Source organism: Puma concolor, chromosome B3 (assembly GCF_028749965.1).
Source record: "Puma concolor isolate L17-30 chromosome B3, mPumCon1.1.hap2, whole genome shotgun sequence".
Lineage (NCBI taxonomy): Eukaryota > Metazoa > Chordata > Mammalia > Carnivora > Felidae > Puma > Puma concolor.
The window spans coordinates 80618666-80644184 of record NC_141672.1 but is presented as its reverse complement, the minus strand read 5'-3'; the positions used below and the strand labels follow the sequence as shown (position 1 = coordinate 80644184).

The window sequence follows — 25519 nt, the reverse complement described above, 5'->3', positions numbered from 1 at the left end:
GACTGGCTCCAGTCACTGGAGCTGCTAGTGGTCAGCAGGGATGCGACGGGCCGTGGGCCTCAGAGAAAGGTCCAGGGAATGGCAGATGTTTCAGAGATTCATGGATGTGTAGCTGATGCAGTTCCCTACCTTTCTGGAAGAACTCTTCTAGTTTGTCCTTGAAAGGCTGGAGATACTCCTTCGGTGACTCCTTGCACACCACCATCATCTGTTTCTCACTTGCTGTGAAGAAAAGTCGGGAATTAGATTTCTTGAAGAACATGTACTTGCTGAGCTTATGCTCTGTGCTATGCTCTTTGGTATTAAGTGTACAAAATCCTTATCAATCACTGTTTAAGCAAATTCCAGGGCAAAAAAAAAAAAAAAAGAAAACAAAACCAGAAGCAACACAAACAAATAAAAATAGTCATCTTACTCCACACCTTTCTTCAGCAACAAATAAATGCACCACCTTCAACTTTCCTTTTAGAGATGCAGAAAAACCTGACTCGGGACAGGTAAAGTATTGTGCTTTTGGTCTCTCAAAAAAAAAAAAAAAAAAAAAAAAAAAAAGACAGGCAAGAACTACTGAATTCCCAGGGAATTAAAGGCCCTTATCCTCTTCAGATTTGTGCTCCAAAAGTAGAGCTTGAAATAGGTTTTGCAGAAATTCCCAAGCAACCAAATTGCCTGGAACCCCCCCACATCCCAGCATGACAAGCAAGCCCAGGTCAGGGAGGACTGACCCTCTCTTTTCATGCTTCTCATTCACCCACCCTTCCCATTAATATTCCACTAATGCATGTGAAATTGTTTTACATGTGACATACTTCAGATAGAAATTATAAATGGATTTATAATTTATAATCTACAATCTTTCACTTATAATAGATAGCTTTTTGGATAATCACATCCCCTCTAATTAGACAGTTCTGATTTGGTCATATGGAAACCCCACTAACCCACAGTTCACCATCACAGTGGTAAAGACTACTATTTGCTGAGATGGGGAATAGTGGAAAGTTATGATCTTTCTATTGTTCTGTTTTAAGGGAGAGAAGATCAAGGGTTAACTCTGAGGCTTGTTAAGTTTTCTTTGGTCCGTGTGAATTATAAGGCAAACTCGTCCACTGAAAACGAAGAGGAAAAGATGTAAGACAAGAGAAAACCATGGATGGGTGCTCACTGCTAATTAAATTCAAACTCTGGGCCTTCTCCATCATGGTACCATCTGCACCCTTCAGGTCTATTTCCACATACATTTGACCAACCAAACCAAAATTCTGCAGTGCTTCCAAATCCTATCAGCCAACATTCTCAGTTCCACCTCTACATTCATGTGGTTCTCCATCCGTTCTTCTGGAGTGTCATACATACTTATAACTGCAATAGACAAAGTCCCACTCGTCCTAAAATGTCTCTCTGACATGCTGCCACCAGCATAAAGCCCTTTCCAATCCAAAGTTCTTACATCCTTCAAGTATCTCTAATACCTTCCATATTTATGTTTTACCATTCATTATATTTATTTGTGTACTTATATTAATACTTATGAAGTCATCATGGAAGTGTCATTTACTTGTCCCAGAACTTCTCCAGAGAGTTCTATGCAGATGTGGCCAAAGTGTATGATTTCCTCATCCTAACTACATTCTATTTTTTTTTTGGAGAGAGATAGAGAGTGCATGTGCGCACAAGTGCACGCAAGCAGGGAACGGGCAGAGAGAGGGGGAGAGAGAGAATCCCAAGCAGGGTCCATGCTGTCAGTGCAGAGCCCGACATGGGGTTCGATCTCACAAACAGTGAAATCATGAACTGAGCAGAGATCAAGAGTTGGATGCTCAACCGACTGAGCCACCCAGGTGCCCCTTAACTACATTCTCATGTGAAGGAAGATTAAAAAAAAAAACATCAGCAATGCTGACCCAGACTCAGAGTGGGCTTTCCAGGAGTACAGCATGACCTCCTCATCTTTTCCTTCTGTCCTTTCTTTTTGGCACCGAGGGTCCCAGTCTCCACTCTGCAAACACTGTGATTGTCCCATGCTGATTTGAAAGGGCTCAGTGTCATCTAAAGACTCTCCCCACCCCCAAACATCCACTCCCTTATGGCATAAGACATAAGCAAGGTAACCTGTCTTATGGTACCTCCAGATTAGTTCTGAGGGTAGACCTACAAGCAGGAGATTGGTCAGAAACACTTTGGAAGGTGTCTGCTTTCAAGAATCGACATTTTTCAATGAACTTTCATGGCCATGTAAACTTTCCTGATGACATCCAGCTATGATTTTGAGAGCACGGGTAGCCATATTTAAAAGAGAGGTAGAATTTCTTACAATATAAATTGGGAGAATTTAAATTCTTTAGCCCTCTATTATGTCCAAATTCCAACAATTCCACTTATAGACAACTATTTTTCATAAACACAGATAATATATGGTAAGGTATGTCTGTACTTCAGTAATAGGACATAATTAAAGCCATGACAATAATTTCTTCAAGGTTACTGCTCCCTAGCCAGAGTAAAGCCAAAGGCACAGCTTGTTTTTTCAATAACAAAAGCAAAATCGCTACTTCTGCCTGAATTAAAAAGATTGATCATTGTGGCTCTTCCTTTGTCCTGGCTGTGGTGATAGAGCTCACGGGGTCTAGGGAACAGCTCAGATTTTGAGGCCATATAGTGGTAGAGTGAAGGGCTTGTGCTTGGATCAAGTCCTTCATGGGCTTGGCAGGGGGCTGTGCCTTGTTTCTCTCATCTGCACAGCAGGGACCCCCTCCCAGACATGATATGAGAATTAAGTGAGATGATGCATATAAGATGGTTTGCAGAATGCCTGGCACTGGCAAGTGGCCTCACAAACACTATTTATTTTTATGATTTAGTAAAATTGGTTGGGAAACATGCCCCATCCAGAATGGTAAGAGAGTCACGGCCGAGAATCAGTGACTACAAATGCTACGCACCAGATTTACAGAAACATGCTCTCTGTTAGGAACACAAGGATGATAATTTTTGTTCCTTTGCTGAAGTTCTACCACCCACTGTTAGAATTCCCTGAAGAAGTTCCTGAGAAAGATGAAGCAAGTATGAAGCAAGAGCCCTAGGCCTCTGGGCCTCAAGGTTCTGAAATCAGAAACTGAAGCCAGAGCGCGCAGGAGCAGGTCCCTGGCTGGGCTCGGAGGTCCTCCCTGCACCTCAACCGGCCCAGCTTCCCACGTGACCTGTTAGAATCAAACTTCTTTCTGTGATCAGAGCAGAAGGGTGCTCTCTGACCAGCTCACAGACCGTCCCCACACAGTTGCACGTTCCAGTGACCAGGCAGCTCGCCCACTCCCACTTATTAACTTGGCTTATCTGAGATGCTTTCCAGCAGACAAATGGGAGACCTGAAGATTAATTAATGATGACACCGGAGACCGGCAGTGCACAAAGGGGAGAGGTCACTGACAAATCCACAAATGTCACTTATTGTCCAACCAGAGGGCGCGTATACAATATCGCCAGACCACCAAGGTTGCCTCAGCCACAGGCCGAGCCAGCGTTTCCAATGTTTAAAGCCTAAGTCACCCTACATTCTCTTTCTTGTTATCTATTAAATTTGGGGCAGAATTAAAAATATATTGATTCCTGAAGTTAGATAGTAAGTGATGGTCATGAGAGACAGATTAAATATTGAAAAGCAAAACATAAAGGAATAATGGACACTAAATGGACAGAGTTATTTTAACTCATTTAAAAGATGAGTGCTTGTGAAGCATTTCAGTGAAGGATATGGCCTTGAATGTTTTAAGATTTCAGATATTAGACTGCTAAGGTCAAAGGTGGTTGTCTTGTTTTTTGTTGTTTTGTTTTTGCCCCATAAGAACAAGGAATAAAGTTTGTTGAGCCATTTTATTTATTTATTTATTTATTTATTTATTTATTTGTTAAAAAAATTTTTTTTAATGTTTATTTTTATTTTTGAGAGAGAGAATGAATGGGGGAGAGGCAGAGAGAGAGGATTTGAAATAGACTCTGTGCTGAGAGCAGAGAGCGCAATGTGGGGCTTGAACTCATGAACCATGAGGTCATAACCTGAGCTGAAGTCGGAGGCTTAACCAATTGAGCCACCCAGACACCAGTGGGTCTGTTGGACCATTTTAAAAAGCATGGGTAGGCTGCAAGACTGCAGAGGCAAGGCCTACATATAATTAATTCATCAAAGCCTAAGACATGTCTAATTGCTCAAACGTCCGTGGGCATTTTTTAGGAGAACATAGAACATGTTTCTTTGTCTGAGTTGAAGGATCTGTGGGCTTAGAGGAGTCACCATACATTTTTAGAGGAAAGGAGAGATTTATCCAGACTCTGCTTTTTCAGTCTGGAAGGCTCTATTCTCTGCTTACCTAATTCCTACTCCACCCCCTCCATGGCTCTGTGTCAGTTTTACTTCCCCCTCAGTTTTACAAATTCCCCATCCTTTCCAAAAGTCCCAAGCTCCAAGGATCATTATAGAGGATTGTTGCAGCAACATTCAGAACTGTGACCGGAGCAAATCTTTTATCAATAGGGTTTACCTGAGAGATATAAATCAGAGTCAGATATAAAGGGCATAGAATGCTGGGTTAAGGAGTTTATCCCAAAGGAATTCATTCAACAAATACATCAGTTCACCAAATATCCCCTTGTGTGTCAACTAATTGCACAACTTATATTTGGTACTGAGGATGTATTAGTGAAAAACCCAGACTAAAATCTATGCCCTCGGACATTGTAGTGAATGGGTCACCAACAACAATGGGTAGGGCACATAGTAATTATTGTTTCTAGGAATTAGCACTGCTTGTAAACGGTGTGAATTATTTCCTCCCGTATTAACATAACTGTACTCTGGTATCTCTTTTTAGCAATACCAGCACAGTATAGTGTCCTTCCTAGTGTTTTCCACATGAAATACACACACATGCACACACACAGAACTTTCAGTTTTCTACCCCCAAACACACTTTTATCAAAATAAAGTAAAAAAAAAAACAAAAAAAAAAAATCAGAAATCAATATCACAATATTAGCACAATAAACCTACACACTTCTTTTTCATGGTATTGGCCTTGAACTGAAATGGCTAGGGAATTACATTAAATCCAATGCATTAAAATGGTAAAATAAAAACAGCTTTTGGGGATTTCTATGGAAGGGGAAAATTATACATAAAATTAGTAAAAAATTAAGAATTTTTCAACTTTGATTATTAAAGGTAGGCACAATAGAGAGTATACTATTTTTTTTTTTTTTTTTTTTAAATTTTTTTTTTTTCAACGTTTATTTATTTTTGGGACAGAGAGAGACAGAGCATGAACGGGGGAGGGGCAGAGAGAGAGGGAGACACAGAATCGGAAGCAGGCTCCAGGCTCTGAGCCATCAGCCCAGAGCCCGACGCGGGGCTCGAACTCACGGACCGCGAGATCGTGACCTGGCTGAAGTCGGACGCTTAACCGACTGCGCCACCCAGGCGCCCCGAGAGTATACTATTTTTAAAAACTTCTTACAAAAAAAGACTACATGAAGGAAGGCTTCAGGTTGACTTAAGTCAAACACAAATGATAAAAGCTTAAAATGAAAAGTGCCTATTGCAAGTTCCTGAGCTCCGATGCTAAATACGGGGGGCATCTTAAGGCTTAGCATGGTGAGTGATAAGTAGCATTAGAGGAAATCCTGGGTAGGGGGAATAGAAAATCTGTTCTAGAAGAGACCTACATAGATTATATTCTGTAGGGGAGTGCCAGGCACATTCTGCTAAACAGCCCCTAAAGTCAAATTTCTGGGCTTGAATCAAACCAATGTACATTAATGACTCTGGTGTGGACAACCTATATGTAGTCAAAGGTGTTTTCATTCATTACCCTTGATTTGGAAATTCAACTGATGTATTTATTACGTCCAAATCGCGCCTCTTAGTGACTGTATTCATCCAAAGGAAAAAATAATCTGTATCCTGAGTACTCAAAAAACTTGACTGGGCAACTGGGTATTAGGAGTGAAACTACAGGTCTCATATACATGGTACCTGGGTTATCTCGCTGACACAGAAATAATGCAGACACACACATGGATTCACATATGCCAGTGCTTTTTCGTGTCTGTACATGCACAGTGTTTATGGCTCAAAAGCCATTGAGAGAGCATTATGCTGAGTGAAGGAAGCAAATCACAAAGAACTACAAATTGTATAATTCCACTTATATGAAGTGTCGTGAATAAGCAAATCTAGAGAGACCAAAATTAGATGATGGTTGCCTATGGCTAGGGGGGAGACTGAGGAGGTGATAGCTAAAGGGTATGAGGTTTTTTTGGGGTAATGAAATTTTCTAAAATTGTTTGTGGTGATGGTCTGCTGTGAATACACCAAAAATCATTATATAGTACATTTTAAGTGGATGAATTATAGAAAATGTGATTATATCTCAAGCCATTTTTTAAAAAAGCGATTAGAAACTCTGAGTCTTAAATTAAAACCATAATATACAGATAAGTGAAGAATGTTCTTTTTGTGCTTATTTTTGCAAGGTAGAATGATTCGTCAAATCTTAGATGTGACTGTGTCTTCGTTTCAACAGTTACCATGGATCTGAAGTTTGAAATACAAATGTACTTGAGAAATCAAACACATTAGTTTTAGAAAGGTACCAATAAATGTTATAAAAATAAAAGACCCATTAAATAAATAATTGGACTTAAGAGTAGTACTGGCAAGACACTTAAAGAATTTGCTAACTTTTAGGGGCACCTAAGTGGCTCAGTCAGTTAAGCATCTGCCTCTTGATCTTGGCTCAGGTCATGATCTCACAGTTCATGGGATTGAGCCCTGCATCGGGCTCTGTGCTGACAGCATGGAGCCTGCTTGGGATTCTGTCTCTCTCTCTCTCCCTCTTTCCCCCTGACTTCCCTGCTCATGTTCTCTTTCTTTCTCTCTCCAAATAAATAAATAAACATTTAAAAAAAAAAAGAATTTTCTAACTTAAAAAAAATTCAACCCAAGCTTTGGTATTTTTTTTTTAATTTTTTTTTCAACGTTGATTTATTTTTGGGACAGAGAGAGACAGAGCATAAACGGGGGAGGGGCAGAGAGAGAGGGAGACACAGAATCGGAAACAGGCTCCAGGCTCCGAGCCATCAGCCCAGAGCCTGACACGGGGCTCGAACTCCCGGACCGCGAGATCGTGACCTGGCTGAAGTCGGAAGCTTAACCGACTGCGCCACCCAGGCGCCCCTACCCAAGCTTTGGTATTTTCTTGTGGCATAATAATGCTTATGTATATGAGTGTATCTACCATACACACACACACACACACACACACACACACACACACACACACAGCAACAATCAATACTTTAGGAAATCCTCTTCCTTGAACTACTCTTAATCGGAAGATACATTTATTTCTTAGTTTTCCATACCACTGATTGGCTGGGGACGTTATTTAATACCTCTCTTAGTTTCTTGATACATAAAATTTCATGAGGACTAAATGAAATGTACCTGAAAAATCCTTTGTATATCGAACAGTACATTCTATCTGCAATATTCTTTATCCATTTGAAATATTTAAACACTACTAAGCCTAGATAGATAACATATTGTACATGACTGTACTCTTTTCACTTCCAAGAACCAGGAAACAGTAACAATCATCCCACAAACTCTTTGAATTAACATTTCTAATATTTACGTGTTTAGTAAACAAATCATTATGTTATAAATATTTGAATCCCTTTCACATCCAACCCATCTTCTAAAAATTGCTCAGGCTCTTTTTTTTATTTCTTACTCACCACGTACTTTCAGACCCATTGGCATCCACCTCACCCCTCTGATGACACTGAGAAAACACTCTGAAGTCACCAAGGAATCCATCCTACTGTCTGCTCCCTTTCTCTTCTTTTTAACCTTGCCTTGGCTCACTGCCCAGCAGGATTCCATGTTCAACACTTGCCTTTCCTGAAATACTTTGTCCCCTAGCTCTGTGCCCCACTCCTGGCTTTCCTCCTAACTCTGACCATCCTGTCTCCTTTGCAGCCTCACCCTTCTATAATCAAACATTAAGTGTTAACGTTCTTTACTATTATTTGCTTTCTTCCCGTGCTTGCTCTCTACCTCAAGAAAATCTCACGCAGGTAAACGTTGCAGTAACCATCATGAGGACTACGACTCCCAAACCGACATGTCTAGACCACAGTTTCACCTCCAAAAGAGCTGCCTCAGTACCTTCTTGCCTGGTCCTCCCACATCTACCCTTGCCTCCATCTGATTTGTTCTTCACACTAGAGTCAGTGATCTTTATAAAATACACATCTGACTATACCAATCCCCTGTTTAAACCTGCCGGTGGCTTCCATTACTCCTCCAGATTGGCCCTTCCAAGGCCCTGCATGGGCTGGCTCCTGCTTGCCTTCCCAGCCTCACTCTCCTGGCCACACTCTGCACTCTAGACACATGGCCATCTCCCAGTTCCTCAAACACCATCAGGTCCCTCCCCGCATCAGTGTGTTCCTTCTCCAGTGACATTCTCCTATGCTCCTAGTAACCAGGCCTTGTTAGTGGTTAGTTGTTTCAATCTCAGCTCAAAGATCACTTCATCAGTATTTCTTTTGGACCCTCCATTCTATACTAATGAGGTTTCCTCTGTTATAGTCTCATAGCACTGATACTTCTCCTTTGTAATTATAACTTTCATGATTGGCTGCCTCTCCCATTAGGCAGAAAGAGTATATTCCCAGCACCTATTATATTGTCTAGCCCATGGAAGATACTCAATGAGTATTTACTAAATAAATGAATAAACCACCAAATGGCAGGGGTGGTGGTGGGGAGTCCTATACACAAGCAGTACAGATCTTAATGCCTTGATAGCATTTGGCTCTAGTATCACACGTACATATATAGATGTTTATATACACACAGATATGTGAAAAATATATCTCTTGATATGTATATGTATAATCCATGTAGATGGATACAGGGACTGGAGAAAATGGACTGGATATCAACCATGTTCATTCACATTCATGAATTCAGAGGGGAGATACAGATTCATCATGTATGTATGTATGTATGTATGTATGTATTTATTTATTTTTGAGATACACATTTTTCTTTTTTTAGTCTCAAAAGCTAGATTCAGAATTCTCAGAAAGGAAATAGTCATTATCGGAAACAAAAATCTTTGATTAATTCTTAGGGTCAAGCATCCCACCATCTCCAGAGGAGAGCTTGGGTGGGTGTTACCTAATATTTTGGCTTTAGGGAAAAGTGACATTGTCTTTCATAACAGGAAGAAGAGCTTGGGTCCCTTTCAGAAGGAGAGATGAATACAGAGGAAGAAAGACAGAAAGAGAGGAACCGTTGAGTTGGAGAAGGCTGGTCGCTGGGGCATCCCCTTAGCTTCAGTAAAGCCTCCTGAACTCACAGTGCATGCTGTGAGCATGTGAATACTCAAGGTGCTGAATCTTACACCAAGTCTGGACCTAGCACAGAACAAAGATACCTTACAAGGAGGTAGAGGTGCCCCTTCCAACAAGGAAATAGAAGATTGGAGGTACCAATCCTCTTTCCATCAAACCTTATGGACAGCTTTGTTTTGCTACAGAGATTTTGGAGTAAATTGCTCTTAGATCACAGGAGACAGGGTGGTTTCTATGCCTACTATGCACACACATGGGTTACACAAATATTCATACATTCAAAATATTGAGTATCTGCACTATAGCACTGTGTTAAATGTTGGGGGGTGGTACTATTTAACCAGAGGTATTGGCCATCTTTCCTCTAAAAATGTTTGTAAGAATCTAGAAACAGAGAGAGATAAATCAACAAATTGTAATGTAGTACAGTGTCATGGGACACTGGGTAGGGGCTTCCAACTCAGACTGGGGTCGGGAGGTGGTGGCCAGGGAAACTTCTCCAAAACAGATAACTTATGAGTTCAATTGAAAAAAGTTCAGGAGGAGTTAGCCAGCCAGCCAAGGAGAATGAAGGAAGAGGGAAGTAGTTTCAGAAAGAGGAAATATGATGAGTGAAAGTAAAGCATGATGGGAATGCATTTGTCTTTGGGGATAAATTAAGTGGTAATAGTATGGCTGAACCTCAGGGACACAGAGCTGTTCTCTTTCCCAGATATTTAGTGTCCTGTGTTTTGAATCACTTAGATTTTGATTCAAAGGCACTGCATTCAGGAAACTGGATTCAAAGGAGCTGGGACCACCATGATTGGGGAAAGGAAGTCACAAAGTGCCACAGAGGTAGGAGGCTTGTCATTTTAAATAAAGTAGCCAGGAAAAGTCTCACTGTGAAGATATTTGGCTGCAGACTTGACTAGAGTAAGGGAGAGAGCTGTAAGTTTGAGGAGGGAAATCAAGAGTGTTATTTAGGACATGTTAAATCTGAGATGTCAATTAGATACTCATGTTCTATATAAACGTTTGCAGTTCAGGCTTCATGGATGGGATAGAAAAATGTAGCCAAAGAAGGGAAGGGCTGCAAGACAAACCCTGGTTTGTCCTCCACAGGTGGTGGAGGAGAGGCCCGCGAAGGACGGAGAATGAGCAGCTGGATAGAAAAGTAGGGCTGTGGGGGTGCCTGTGTGGCTCAGTCGGTTAGGCATCCGACTTCAGCTCAGGTCGTGATCTCACGATTCGTGAGTTCAAGCTCCGCGTTGGGCCCTGTGCTGACAGCTCAGAACCTGGAGCCTGCTTCGGATTCTGTGTCTCCCTCTCTCTCTGCCCTTCCCCTGCTCATGCTCTGTCTCTCTTACTCTCAAAAATGAATAAATGTTAAAAAAAAATTTAAAAAAAAGTAGGGGTGTGGAGTCACATGGTCTGAGAGGAACCCAGTATTGCAAGGAAAAAAGAGCAGTCATCTGTGTGCAATACTGTTGAAAGGTCAAGTAGAAGACAGAGAAGTGGCCACTGATTCTAGCAACATGGAGGTCTCTGGTCTTCTCAAAAGCAGTTTCAGGGACTAGGGGATAAAAAGAGGAAGAGGGGTGAGGTTAGTGGAGACAGATTCTATAGCCACTTGTTTAAGTAGTTAAGCTAGAGAAAGAATAGCAAAATGAAGAAAATCATTCCACCCAAGAAGATACTGTCTAGAGCTACTCTGTTCAAGAGTGGGTGCTCCTTTCCCCAAAGGAATGTTGTGTAAAAATAAACCCACCAGGAAGCTTGAGCCCAGGGGAGTCCCATGATGCTGATTCACTTCACAGAGGGAGGCTGACCAAGATCAAATTCACCTTAATGTCCCATGATCATGAGTATTCTCCATGAAAAAATTTAAGCAAAAGTGACAGGGCCAAGTGAGGACATGCCAACATGCTTTAGGACTTTTGGAAAGACTTGCGAAGCTGGGCCACCAGCTACAGCCTTTGCACGGAATTGTCTAAGGCACTATTCAAAAGTCCCCCCTATCAAACATCACAGCTGAGTCAGAATTTCCACTGTGATGATTATGTGGTTATAGACGCAGCCTTGGTCTGTGAGACATTAGCATGAAAAATATTCATTAATCACCTACCCATGACTAGGCCTAAATATAGACGGATCAGGCAAGACTTGATTTATAGGGTGTTAAGCGATCCATCCATTTATTTAAAAACATCCCTTCTCATGGTCCCCATGAAAATCATCACCATTAGAAGCTTTCCCTTGAACTGAAGATGCTAACTTCAGAAGATCTCTTTAGACATGCATACATATGAATTTAAAAGGAAAACACTATTAAAGAAGAATTCATTAACATTTTAGTATAAATTAATTTCTGAGACTGGTTTGGAAAGGCTGGGGATGTCAAGCAATTGATGTGTCAAGCAATAGTGTTATAATGGAAAAAAAAGGCACATTCAGCCGTGGTTCTGATCTCCAGGTAGACTGTATTAACAGGAAACCTCAGGCAGGCAGCCCTAATCACAAAGTTCCTGAGCAACTGAAAGGGAAGGGAACTCATGCTATCATGCTCAGAACAGTCATCATTTAATACTTTCATACCTTTTTTAAAGTGTCTTGGCCTCTGCATCACATACTCCCCTCCATAGTTTTATAAGGGCTGCATTTATATATGTATTTTATACACTTGTATTTGACAGAGTAACACACGTACCTTTATTCAAGGTATCACGCACACTTTCTCATTTATTTCACAGAATGCACATGCACTGTGTTTAATAGCCATATCAAATGTCATCAAATAAATGTACCCTAGTTTATCTAACAATGCCCCCACAGTTGAACAGTGAAGTCCCTTCTCACTTATTCTTGTAGTCAGTCAGGCTTTAAGTAAATTCTGTGCCCAGAAAAACTTATTCAGTTTAAGATTGCTTCTTCGGGTTAGATTTGAAAAGTATAATTATGGGTAAAATAAAACATTGTTAGGGTTCTTGATACCTATGGTCAAACTGCTTTTGGTACAACATAGATTATACCAAAATGGGAATGATCAAAGAGAGAGATTTTTTAAATTACAACTGTGCCTTCTGTATTTTTGCCTTGCAGAGGTGGCTGGCTACATGTAAGCTACAATTGTGCCCATCACCATAATATGGGGGCTAGGGTCCTTGCATTTGAAGTGATTTTACTCTAGAATGTAAGATATGAGATGATCATCCATGCACTGAGGTAGTTTCCTGAAAGATGACTGTACCTGGCAACATGCAAAAGTTGACACAAAATAATTTGTGATGTAACTGCAACATAAGGCTAGGTTTGAGGTCTGTCCCTGAAAGCAGCCTTTCTGAAAGGCCTCCCTGGCCCCATTTAATTGGAATGAAAATTACACTATCACCAATACCAATGGAGTTATCTGAATGGGCTTGGGGAACTGTCTACAGGCATATTTACATTAAGCACTCATATTTCTGAAGTATACATTTACAAAATTATAAACACATTATTTTAAGATGTTCAGACCTGTGAACCAAGAATATTAAACGGTCTGGACACATGATTAAAATCCAGGGGCACCCGGGTGGCTCAGCAGGTCAGCGTCCAACTCTTGATTTGGTCTCAGGTCATGATCTCGCAATTCATGAGCCCACACTGGGCTCTGTGCTGACAGCACGGGAACTGCTTGGGATTCTCTCTCTCTCTCTCTCTCTCTCTCTCTCTCTCTCTGCGCCCCTCCAGCACACTTGCGTGCGCTCTCTCTCTCTAAAAATAATAAATAAAAAAAAATCCAAGCCATTTCTGGAGAAGAGACAGAACCTATATTTTTGGGCAACCAATGGAGTATTTGCATTAAGGAGGGCCTTTAGTGAAAATGAGCAGGTGAAAATTAAGAGGTTGCTGATGGGATCAGCAAAGGCAGAGCAAAGACATGTTAAGTAGTATATGGCTTATTCTCACAGAAATTATATTTGAGGTCAAACAATACGTCTTATCCAATGCTTGAATCAGGAAAATGGCTTCCCCATAGGAATTCTTAAATAAAACATGCTTCTTGGGGCACCTCAGTGGTTCAGCCCGTTAAACATCTGACTTGTGATTTCGACTCAGGTCATGATCTCACGGTAGAGAGTTCAAGTCTCACATCAGGCTCCACACTGCCAGTGCAGAGCCTGCTTGGGATTCTTTCTCCCTTTCTCTCTCTGCCCCTCACCTGCTCATGCTCTCTCTCTCTCAGAATAAGTAAATAAACTTAAAAATGCTTCCTCTAGAGCCAAAATGCTTATTACACGGTAGTTTCTACTAACATTAAGTGACAGATTCTCCAGTACATATAAATCTTGAAGGCAACAGGCCTGCCTCTTTACAACTCAAGAGAATCAGTAAGGGGCAGGGGTAACAAAACTGATCTGAGGACTATTTCCTTCCAGCAGTACAATAGCTGGCTGCAAAGAGACCAGTGATTAAGATACATAAGCCCCATTAGCAAAAAGCAACCTGTTTCCACATTGCTCAACCAGGACAGCTGCAAGCCTTCCGCAATTTCTCTGACCTCTGGGCCCCCGTTCCCACTTCGGCCTCTGCTGGATAGTCACATTAACCGTAATTTTCTACTCTGGAGAGTGTTTACATCCAGATAAACCAGAAAGAAATTTAGAGGGAAAAAGATGGAAAGGCACAAGGAGAAGAAAGCAAAGGATGGAAAGTTATTTTAAAACACCCAAGCTCAACTGGTGGACACATTCTAGTATCTATTCTTGGCTAAAGGAATCCCTGGCAAAGCATGAAGCTGGCAACGGCAGCTAATCAGTTTGCCACCGTTTTCAGATTTAATGCAATATTTGGCTCAGGCGTTTAAAAAAAAAATCCCCTATTCCAGCTAAAATATTTACACAGTCCTATGTGTCTCACTTAATGCCTGTTAAGCAATTGTCTTTTAAAACTCCACAGACACTTGTAAATCTGTCGGGAGAATTGTGGCCTATAAACAAGGCTTCAAATAAAGAGGGCTGCGCTGTCAATCTGCTAGGAGTCAGGATTTCTGAGGATGTGTTTGAAAATAAAGTTGAACATCAGAAATAGTTGAGAGCGGGTAACCAAGCGGCCAATAGTCTTGTTGGCGGGATGCTGTTAGTGGTATTGTCGGGAAGCCTCCAGACACTGACCTCAGCTATTTAAAGTCCTGCTCTCCTGTAAACCTGTCATTGAGCCTACCTCTCTGTTGAGTTATGGCACAGGGAAAGTTACTGGTCCAGAGGCCCTGGTAGTCTGCCTCCCAGGGCCTGGCAGGTTAGGGAAGGTGAGTGGGTGATGTCTGCGACAGGACGCCGTTATTCGGTTAGGCGGGAGTGTGTCAGGAAGGATGGGACTCTTAGAGGAAAGGGGAAATGCCGGGCAGGACTGAAGTGGGGCGGTGGAAGGAGACAGCCGAAATGGTGACACAGAAGCAGTATCCCCTGGGAGAGGCTAGGTATGACAGATGATGAAATGCCTGTTAAACTCCCTCAAGTCTTCAGCACTGATGCCACGGAAAAGGCAGAAGAGGCCTATGTTAAGCTATCTCCTGCTGGCCTAGGGGAACCCCAGGAACTTGTCCGTGTCTTCCAGATGAGCCACGTACTTGTGGCAGGACTTTGTTCAATCGTTCAGTTATTTCCATTAGATGAGTTGCCTGGTCAGTTTTACTCTGTGCCACTGACCTCAACATGGTGTTGATTAGGATTCACAATTAATTGTACAATAGCTTTAAGGAAGAAAAACAACACATTAAAGGTATATACCAGGTAAAAACAAACAAACAAAAAAACTCAGCCTCAGCTTAAATCGCTCAATTTGGGGGGGAGGGTAGGTGGTTAAGGGGAAAGATGTGTCCTGGATTGAAAAAACAAATTAGGTATTTGTAGTTCCCATATATAGTGCCTTTAAAAGCAGGTAGCAACTATTTGTTGATTCCCTTTATAATATCACCATCAGGAAGGGCATTGCGACTGTTTTCGTGAATCGGCACAACAGCTGGAGGGCAAACCCTGCTTTCCTTCCCCACCCCTATCAGACAGCAAGTTTTAATCACTGTTCTTAGGGACAGATTCCTATTCCTGAGAGAAGAGGAATCAGAAGAGTAAGTAGGAATCAGTTTCTCCCCCTAGAAAATGAGAGTAACACTTGCTCTTAAAATGTGTTTATAAATGACTTGATATTTTAGTTAGTTTATTCAAAATTAGCAGCTAACTCAGTGCTTTGAATAAATATTTGCTAAACAAAGGGGCTGAGTGTAAGGTCAAGCAAGCCCCTCCTCACATTTCAGAGGGTGTGTTGTTTTTTTTGTTTTGTTTTTGTTTTTTGGTTTTTTTGGATACCTGGAAATTTGATAGTGTTTTTACAGTCCATCAAAATAGTCAAGAAAAACAGTGCAAAAACACAGTCAAATTAGCAGTTTTAGCCCATGGCTAATGGCACAGGAAAAGTTACTGGTTTAATGGCACCTTGTCGCTACACAGAATTGGGCATAATGCCTTCTATCTCTATATGCTATGATTCCCTGAAAATTATACCAAGTTCTCAACTTGTATGACTGGTAACAAATGGCCCTTAATAACCAAAGATGTCTTGGACCTTAGCCTGCCTTATGTGTCTCATTTTATTCCTTACAAGAACTCTATAAGCTTGGTCTGGCTATTATTCCTTTTGATAAGTAGGGATGAATAAAGTTCCACAGACATTAAGTGGCTGAGTCAGAATCTGAACCCAGGGATGTCAGACCCACTGGCCTTGTGCTATCCAACCTCCTACCCTAATCACCTACAGGAAGTTCTGGAAACAGTATGGAGTAGCTATGAAAGTGCTTTGCAAATAGTAAGAAACAAGGTAATGAAAGCTAAAAACCGCTCTCTGCCACCAGGGGATCCTTTCATTTTAAACGGAGAAACAGAAGGCTGGGCGAGGTTCGGTGGAGGTTATGTTAGTAAGCGGCACAGAGGAGGCCAAGAGCAGGGCTGCTGACTCTCAGGCGGGTCAGTGATCTTTCTATGGTACCTACAGGGTAGAGTCACAGTCCATGACCTCTACCCATTCTAAGACCCATACTGAGGCCAAGAAATCTGGAAAGAAATCTGGAAGAGATAAGGACATTGGCAAAAACCCCAATCCCCTTTGCTGGGGCTAAAGAGGCCTCCCTCCAACTTCACTCATTTCATCGTCTGACATGAAAAGCATCCATTTGTGGATTGTGAAGCTTCCACAGGGTCCAAGATACACAATTTACTTGCGCAGGAAAATATTTTGATATTCGCAAAACCACCCACAAATCTTTTTCTGTGAAGAAATGCTTTGACCTGACACAAGTTTACGGTAACATAGCATAAGCTCTGGCTTGGTAATGAAAAGACCCAAGTCCTATGCTGGCCATTCTGCTTCCTATCTTCAAGACCCATCTTCTCCTCTACAGGCCTGCCCTAACCACTTCAAAGGATGAAGCTATACCCACAGGTTGGGGATCACCATTACAACCGCATTAATACCTTTTTCTTTTTTTGCATGGGAATATAGAAGATACTTCATTAATGGACTTGCCAAGGCAATGCTACTTTCTATTCCTCCTACTTGATTCCCACAGCATGTTCAAAGATTGCAGCTGGAAAGCTACTCTCTGGTTTCCCTGAGCAATTCTTCCCATTGTTGAGTAGGATCCTTCTCAAGCACGGTTGTGTTTTTTCCAAACCTATTTATACAACTTGTTCTTTTTATTGTAATTAAATAATTTTTTTAAGAAATTAAGATTTTATTTTTAGGTAATCTCTACACCCAACGTGGGGCTTGAGCCCACAACCCTGACATCAAGAGTCATAGGTTCTACAGACTGAGCCAGCCAAGCTTCCCTGTAATTATATAACGTAATTACTTGATAGTAAACTGTAGCAATACGACTGTGAAAAAGCACTATTTCTGCCAATTTAAGTACAAGAAGCTAAAATATTGTTGTTAAATATAGGTGCAAGAGAACACAGTGGAGACTGGGGGGACATGGCAACCCAGTGCAACACAGTACTCAGGTTTGGATCCTGGAACAAAAAGAGTACATTAGTGAAAAAACCGGTGAAATCCAAAGAGATACTAGAATTTAGTTAAGTGAAACGTACCACTGCCAGTTTCTCAGTTTTGATGACTACATTACAACAATGCAAGATGTTGTTAACAGTCACAATAGAGAAATTTGATCAGGGCTATAGGAGAACTCTCTATATTATCTTTGCAACTTTTCTGTAAACCTGAAATTATTCCAAACTAACAATAAAAAGCTCATTTTTAAAAAGGTGTGGGAATGATGCTATATTTAACTTATTTAAAAAATTTTTTTAATGTTTTTTATTTATTTTTGAGACAGAGAGAGACAGAGCATGAACAGGGGAAGGGCAGAGAGAGAGGGAGACACAGAATCCGAAGCAGGCTCCAGGCTCTGAGCTTGTCAGCACAGAGCCCGACATGGGGCTCAAACCCACAAACCAAGCGATCGTGACCTGAGCTGAAGTCAGACGCTTAACCAACTGAGCCACCCAGAAGCCCCTCAAACCTAACTTTTAACTGTGCTCTGTCATCTCCCTATTGTCCTTAACTCTTGGGAGAAATTATGTTTAGCTCATTATGGCTATCTAAAATGAAACAAACTTGGCTTTAACTTAGAAGTTGATTAACTTGGAAGATTACTGAATCTTCATAAGAAGATTTAATAACTCTTTTTTTTTTAATGTTTATTTTTGAGAGAGAGATACAGAGCGTGATTGGGAGAAGGGCAGACAGAGAGAGAGGCACAGAATCTGAAGGAGGCTCCGGGCTCTGAGCTGTCAGCACAGAGCCCAATGCGGGGCTCGAACTCACAAACTGTGAGATCATGACCTGAGCCAAAGTCAGACGCTCAACCGACTGAGCCACCCAGGTGCCCCCTTAGCTTATTTTAAATTAAATATTAAGGGATTCAAGTATCATTTTCTATGATTCTTGATTTGGGCCAAATTGTATCCATTAACCAATCACATTGGATAAGAGTTCTACTATATAAAGATCACTTCTAGATGGTATCCACGCCAAATTCTTTGAGGCATGGGTGATTTCAAGAGCAGATCCTTGAGAGCCATTTAGAAAGAGAATATCTGAGATCCAAACCTGCTATAATTTTACGGTTGATTTTTATATCCCATATCCTATAAATGGCCAGAATTCCAGGAATTCTTAGCTGTTCAATTAACAAAGTCTAGGAGAGAGACCAGTAACTTTTACTGAATAAGGAGAACTGTAGAATGCACTGAAATCACATAGTAACAATCATCTTAGAAACTCAGAGTTGGAATTCATTTTCAAAATCATTTAGCAAAATTCCCCTTACTTTTTAAATTTTTTTTTTATAATGTTTATTTTTGGGAGAGACAGAGACAGAATACGAGTGGGTTGGGGCAGAGAGAGAGGGAGACACAGAATAGTAAGCAGGCTCCAGGCTCTGAGCTGTCAGCACAGAGCCTGACGTGGGGCTCAAACTCACGAGCCATGAGATCATGACCTGAGCCAAAGTCAGACGCTCAACTGACTTAGCCACCCAGGTGCCCCACAAACTCCCCTTTCTGATGGCATCTATCCTACCCATCTGCTGTAACACAGTCTTCCAACCAGAAGTGGGTGAGGCACCTGTTACCTCTCAGGGACATCAGCTGTCCCTTTGTCCAATCTTAAAATATGTCTCCCTAAAGTGTCTACCTATTTATGCTTATTTGACATCTTTGTCCATAAGGAAAAAATCTAATTTCTCTCTAATAGCAAGGTCAGCAACTACGGAAAGCTGAGTCTTTCCTACATTTATTAATTTGCTCATTCATTCATCCACTCAACCCTGTGGCAGTAGGTATAAACATTAAAAAGGTCCTTAGATCTTTGCCTTCATGGAGCAGGAGGGATGGAGCAGGAGGGAAGTAGGGTGGTAAATGTTTACAAATAAATAGAAAACAATAGCACTATCAAAACTGGGAGTCCTAACAGTCACTATTCAAAGCGTGGCTGCTATAGTTTGGGTGAACAGAGAAGGCCCAAGACACGGAAATATCTAAAATAAGGGCATTCCAGGTGTAGGGATCGACTGCTGCAAAGGTTTTTTTTTTTTTAAATATAATTTATTGTCAAATTGGCTAACATACAGTGTGTGCGGTGTGCTCTTGGTTTTGGGGGTAGATTCCCATGGTTCATCGCTTACATACAACACCCAGTGCTCATCCCAACAAGTGCCCTCCTCAATGCCCATCACCCATTTTCCCCTCTCCCCTGCCTCCCCCTCAACCCTCAGTTTGTTCTATTTAAGAGTCTCTTATAGTTTGTCTCCCTCCTTCTCTGTTTGTAATGATTTTCCCCCCCCTTCCTTTCCCCATGGTCTTCTGAAACAAGCTTACTGGGTTGGAACACAGAGAAGGCCTGTGAGGCTGGAGTTTAGTGGACAGGAGGGGATAGGGTGGCATGAGATGAGACAGGAAAGTCAGAAGTGGTCAAAACATGTTAGCACCTGTAAGGCATGGCTACAGGTCTTGAGGATGGATTTTAGTCCAAGAGCTACAAATATGAAACAAGGTGGCCTGACTTGTCTGATGAGCAGAGACTGAATTTAAAGGGAGGGCAAGAGCGGAAGCAGGGGAATCTGTTAGGGGTCCATTGTTAGGGCCCCAATGAGAGAAGGTGATGGTTTGGACTAGAAATGTGCCGTGGATATGGAGAGCAGTGAACTGACTCAAAGCTCATCTTGGAGGAAGAACCAGCAGGATTTGGTGTTGGACTAAATATCAGAAATGGGTGCACAAAGAGAACCAGGGATAAGTATTATACACTTCGCTGATATTCCACAAAGGGATTTCCTTCATATGACCCTGGTCCCTCCACTCCAATAATCAGTAAGGCAGACAGTGACACCTGCTTTTCTATACAAGGACACAGGGATGTGGAGGCACAGCTCGTCAAGCAGGGATCTGAACTCAGGGCTTGTGACTCAGACTTTTCCGTGACAGTAGCTCTTATTTCAGCATTTTACGTTTCTTGTCAAAGAAAAGGAAAACAAAATAAATTCTATTAACTGTGTTCATTTATAAATAAAGAGTAGAAGTAGAGTGAAAGCTGAGAGGAGGAAACCAGCTTAACGTAACTCATCCTTCCCACCTAGAGATGTCACAACCGCGGCTTCAAAGGAAAACACAAACTTCTTCCATTAGTTAAACGAATGAATCAGGTTTCAGTTTCCGTATCCTCTCTCCTTTCTGTACAACTTGTCTTTGAAGGCATTCTGTTTGGGAAATGTGTGACCTTTACCCACCACACCGCACTTAATTGAATGCTTTGCATCAAAAGTTACCACGCTGATCAACATTTTACACCCACTGCCTTTCTGAAATACTTACCCCAGTTCCTTGTGTCTGTTTTGTTGAAATCGTCTTACAAAAATAAATCATATCAAAGTTTTTCTTTTATTATTCCTGAAACTTTGCTTGCAAAACTAAATATTTTTTAACACCATGGCAACACAGCCAGGACTCTGGCTAATGTATCCAGTCGTGTACCAGAGACCAGGCTTAGCAAACTACTGCCGCGGACAAATGGGCCGCGAAGGAGGAAAGAGCTAATAAATTAGGCATGGTCAATAATCAGTCAATTCACGTCTTCTGGAGCTTCCTTAAAGGTGATAAATTAGCCACGTTCTCCTAATGGCTGATGCCCCCCTCTCCATTCTAGGATACACGGATACGCGTTGCGCGAATTGCAAACTGTATAACTCCCGAATGAGTTTAAACAAAACCTCCCACATCTCCCCCAAGTACTTCCTCAGACATCTGCTCCTCTGACCCTTCCAGTATCCCAGAGTTGGAGAGGGTAGGATGATCAGCTGCAGTGTTTCAGCCGAGGCTCACAAAGGTTAAGTGATTTGTCAGAGTTGCACGGCTTATCACATGGTTGGCAAGAGGCAGAACTAAATTTTTTAAACTGCATCTCCTGAACCCCCAGCTGGGACTGCTTTCCACATGCCAGCTTCTGCCACCGAGACTTAACTCTCACTTACAGATGCGCTGGGTGGTTGTTGTTGCCGTGTTGGTATATTTATCAAAGAGGTACCTGCGCATAGTTAAGAGAAGACACGTATCCTACTCCAGGAAAAGCAGTTCCCCATTTCCATCCCACAATCTCCACTCAGTTCTCCCTCCCCAGGGGCAGACATTTGTGCCAATCTGACCTGATGATTTCAGTACTTAATTGCAGGTCTCCAGCAAGCGTCTATCGGCACTCGGTGCACATCTTTCTCTTGATACAATATAAAAGATATAGTTGTCTTTCCTTCCCAGATACCTACTGCACACGAGCCCCCTTTCGGGATAGCACAACCACAGCTTGGCTGGACTGGCATCCTGTGTTAACATTAACATGACTTTGCAAACACAGCTCCCTGTCTCAGCAGATACACAAATTCTGATTGATTTGTCTTTCCTAGACCTCCTCCTGTGCTCAAACTCCCTCACCCTCACGATATTTCTTTTTTTTCTAATATGCTCTGTGTTCTATGTTCTTTTCATGAAATGAACTCCAAACTTGTTGCTAGTTGTGTAACTCTTGTCAAAACATTCAGGACACATCAGATACATTATTAGGTACATATCTTCGAGGATCTTCTCCAGGATTCTTTTGACCCAATCTAATCTGGAATGTCTGCTCTCTGTGCCTGGCTGCCATCCTGGGCCGTCCACCCTGTAGTATCTCTTTACCTCTCTTCTCCATTGGATTTTTTTTTTTTAATTTTTTTTAACGTTTATTTATTTTTGAGACAGAGAGAGACAGAGCATGAACAGGGGAGGGGCAGAGAGAGAGAGGGAGACACGGAATCTCAAACAGGCTCCGGGCTCTGAGCTGTCAGCACAGAGCCAGCCCAACGCGGGGCTCGAACTCACGGACCGCGAGATCGTGACCTGAGCCGAAGTCGGCCGCCCAACCGACTGAGCCACCCAGGCGCCCCTTCTCCATTGGATTTTTAATTTCCTGTCACCTTTGTCTTCCTATTTCGTAATAAAGCACATTCTGTAGTAGCATCCTGAGGATGGCTGCATGGGAGGTAAATTTTTTTGATAACTTACATGCTTGAAAATACTTTCATCTGTCTTCACATTTGATTGATGATTTGGTGGATATAAAATTCTGGATTGGGAATAATTCCTTCAGAATTTGGATCCATGTCTAGCTTCTAGTGTTGCTGTTGAAAGACCTAAAGCCATTCTGCTTCCTGATTCTGGGTAATTGGTTTCCACATCTCACCCCTCCAACTCCCTTTCCCTTCTAGAAGTGTGTAAGTTTGTCCTGAGTATTCTGAAATGTTCTAACAATGGTATGGATCTGTTTTATTCCATTCTGCTGGAATCCCTTTGGGACTTTTAAAATAAGAAACTTGTGTCCACTTTGGGAAATTTTCTTGAATGATTTCATTGATTTACTTATGTATGACTACATAGGAATGTTTATGTATTTATACATATACATTTACACACAAATTTGTGTCAAGTCATGTAGCAGTAAAAATTGGATTGCTTCTCACCTTTCTCCGCTCCTGGATTGGAATTCCACTTTTTTATTTGGTGGATTCATTTACCACTTGTCCATCTATTTCCTGAGCTTCAGAAAATTTGCAGTTATGGTTTTCTCTATCATTCTGTGCTCTTGACATGACGCTTTCAAAGAATTTTATTATTTTTAACATAATTTTTAAGAGGAACTGAAATCCTACATGAGTGCTTAATCCAGATGAGTGTTCAACTGCCCATCTTTTCTCAGAAGTCCTCCAAAAGTCTTCCAGAATCTGTTTTCTCCCTTCATCAGAGCTATACTGCTTACAGTCCATGCTCAAACGAATAATTAAAGAAAAAATTCATTCTCATTTCTTTTCTCTCTTAAAGAACACTTACACTCTTGTGGGGAGAAAGCTACTTGATAGACGTCATTTCTCCTGCACAGACAGGGCTGGTCCAGAGCACAGAAGCAACAGTCTGCTTTGCCACGTGACTTGACAAATCCTGGAAGGTTCCCCTAATTTCTCATCTATGCCAGAACCACATTACATGTAATGTCCACGAATGGAAGAGATAACAAAGAGTCAACACCACGCAGATCACCTTGGGTGGCCCTGTAGTCCTCTGATATTCATCTGGCTGCCCATCTCAGACCAGTATGCTTGCCTTCTGGGTCATAAAGGAATAAAACATAGGGAAGGCGATTTTCAGAGACAGAGATAGAGCAAGTGTATCAGAGAAACCAAAAGAAATGGACAGAGAGGAAGCAGGAGGATAGAGATCACAGCAGGTAAATTAGTTGAGTGGTTATGGGTAGAGACCCAAAAAAGCCTAAAGTCAATCCAGTTACCACCTGTAATCCCTTTAGCAGATGAACTAGAGAAATAAGTGGGGCTTATTCGTCAAGATTTCTCATTCTAGATCATACTGTTATTGCCTGAGGGGAGGGCCTACAAACAGTAGAAGAAAAAAGCATGGTGCAGCACAGAGTATAAACTCTGTAGTCAGATAAACCTGCTTCCAGTCTGAGCTTCATCATTAGCAGCAAAGTTGCTTCAACTTCCTTACTGTTAGAATGCAGGCAGTCCTCAGTTTGAAGGTGTTTTAAGAAACAGAGGAGCTGGAAGCCAATTTGCAGGTTTTTGGTTATGTGTGCATTAAGCAGCCACTGTCATCGTTAGTGATGGTGGAAACGGACGTGCACCGCACCCCAGAACATATTCTGCACCCATGTCCACTGCCCATCCTTGAAAGGAGGATGTTCTCACTGAGATTGCTTAGAATTGCCAGTGCATGGTGGTCATAAAAAAGGGAACCAACTTTTAGTTGGTTTTCTTATTGCTTTTAAACTCTCTATAGGGGCGCCTGGGTGGCTCGGTCGGTTAAGCGTCCAACTTCGGCTCAGGTCATGATCTCGCGGTCCATGGGTTCGAGCCCCGCGTCAGGCTCTGTGCTGACTGCTCAGAGCCTGGAGCCTGTTTCGGATTCTGTGTCTCCCTCTCTCTCTGCCCCTCCCCTGTTCATGCTCTGTCTCTCTCTGTCTCAAAAATAAATAAACGTTAAAAAAAATTAAAAAAAAAAAACTCTCTATAGACATCCAGAAAAAAGACAGGACAGCAAGTTAAATTTAAATTTGAGATAAACAAGGAATAGTTGTGTTTTTTTTTTTTTTTTTTAGTGTAAGTGTATCCTGTGCAATATTTGAGACACACTCCTGCTAAAAACAAAAGGCTTGTTTATCTGAAATTCAGATTTAACTGAGCCTCCTGCATTTTATTTAATAAATCTAGCAACTCTAAGGTTACCTCCATATTGCATGCACTGGGGGCAGAATTGTAGCCATTCTAGTCTCCTGTTGCCCTGACTGTGTGTCTATTGCAAATTCAAAGGAACAGTCACCACACAGACCTTTAAATCATCTTCTTTGCTTCCTGGGATAAACTCAGTAGGCAATCGCTTTTCCTAAATTCTGTTTTGGGGTCAGTAGTACTGACTGACTTAGTGTGCCAAAGGCTATACTTTCGTCCAAGTGGTGGACGGATACAGAGATTCCTGATCAAGGAGAAACCAACATGCTTGTAAGAAAGATGGAGTCAGAGAGGATAGTAGAAACTCGAACTTTCACTAGAGACCTGTTGAGTGGAGTCATGACACATCCTTCCCACTCCCCCCAGTAATGCAAACTTTAATATCCACTAGTAGATTAGCAATGACAGTTATTAGCATTTCTCCTTATTTTTCATGGCCAAATCTTGTTTAACTACAGTATTGAGGAGAGGAAAGGACACACCACACAACCCCAAATCAAAACGTAAAAAAAATAAAAGTGGTCATGGGCACGATGAAGTGCAAGTTCTGCTGACCAGCCCTTCTGCCTTCCCTCCATCACTGGGGATGCCAATTCTACTGGAGACAGCTTCTCCCCCTTCCCGATGCCAACAGTGCTCAGAGCCTCAAACCCCGCCTCACACATCTCACCCTCCAGCACCTCACAGATATCAGCTCATCAGTCTATTTCCCCAAACAATTTATTGATTATGTTAAATGAGCTAAACAGCAAAGCAGAG

At 41.7% G+C, this 25519-nt stretch overlaps 1 protein-coding gene across 5 annotated transcripts in view; it reads right to left on the bottom strand.

Annotated features, from left to right (window-relative positions):
- The window catches only part of FMN1 (formin 1), a 429625-nt gene that overhangs the window by 98212 nt on the left and 305894 nt on the right, over window positions 1–25519 (bottom strand). For all 5 annotated transcript variants that reach the window (XM_086710287.1, XM_086710286.1, XM_086710289.1 and 2 more), the window contains one exon: window positions 130–222. In XM_086710287.1, the coding sequence (XP_086566413.1) occupies window positions 130–222 (93 nt within the window). The remainder of the gene's footprint in view (window positions 1–129; window positions 223–25519) is intronic.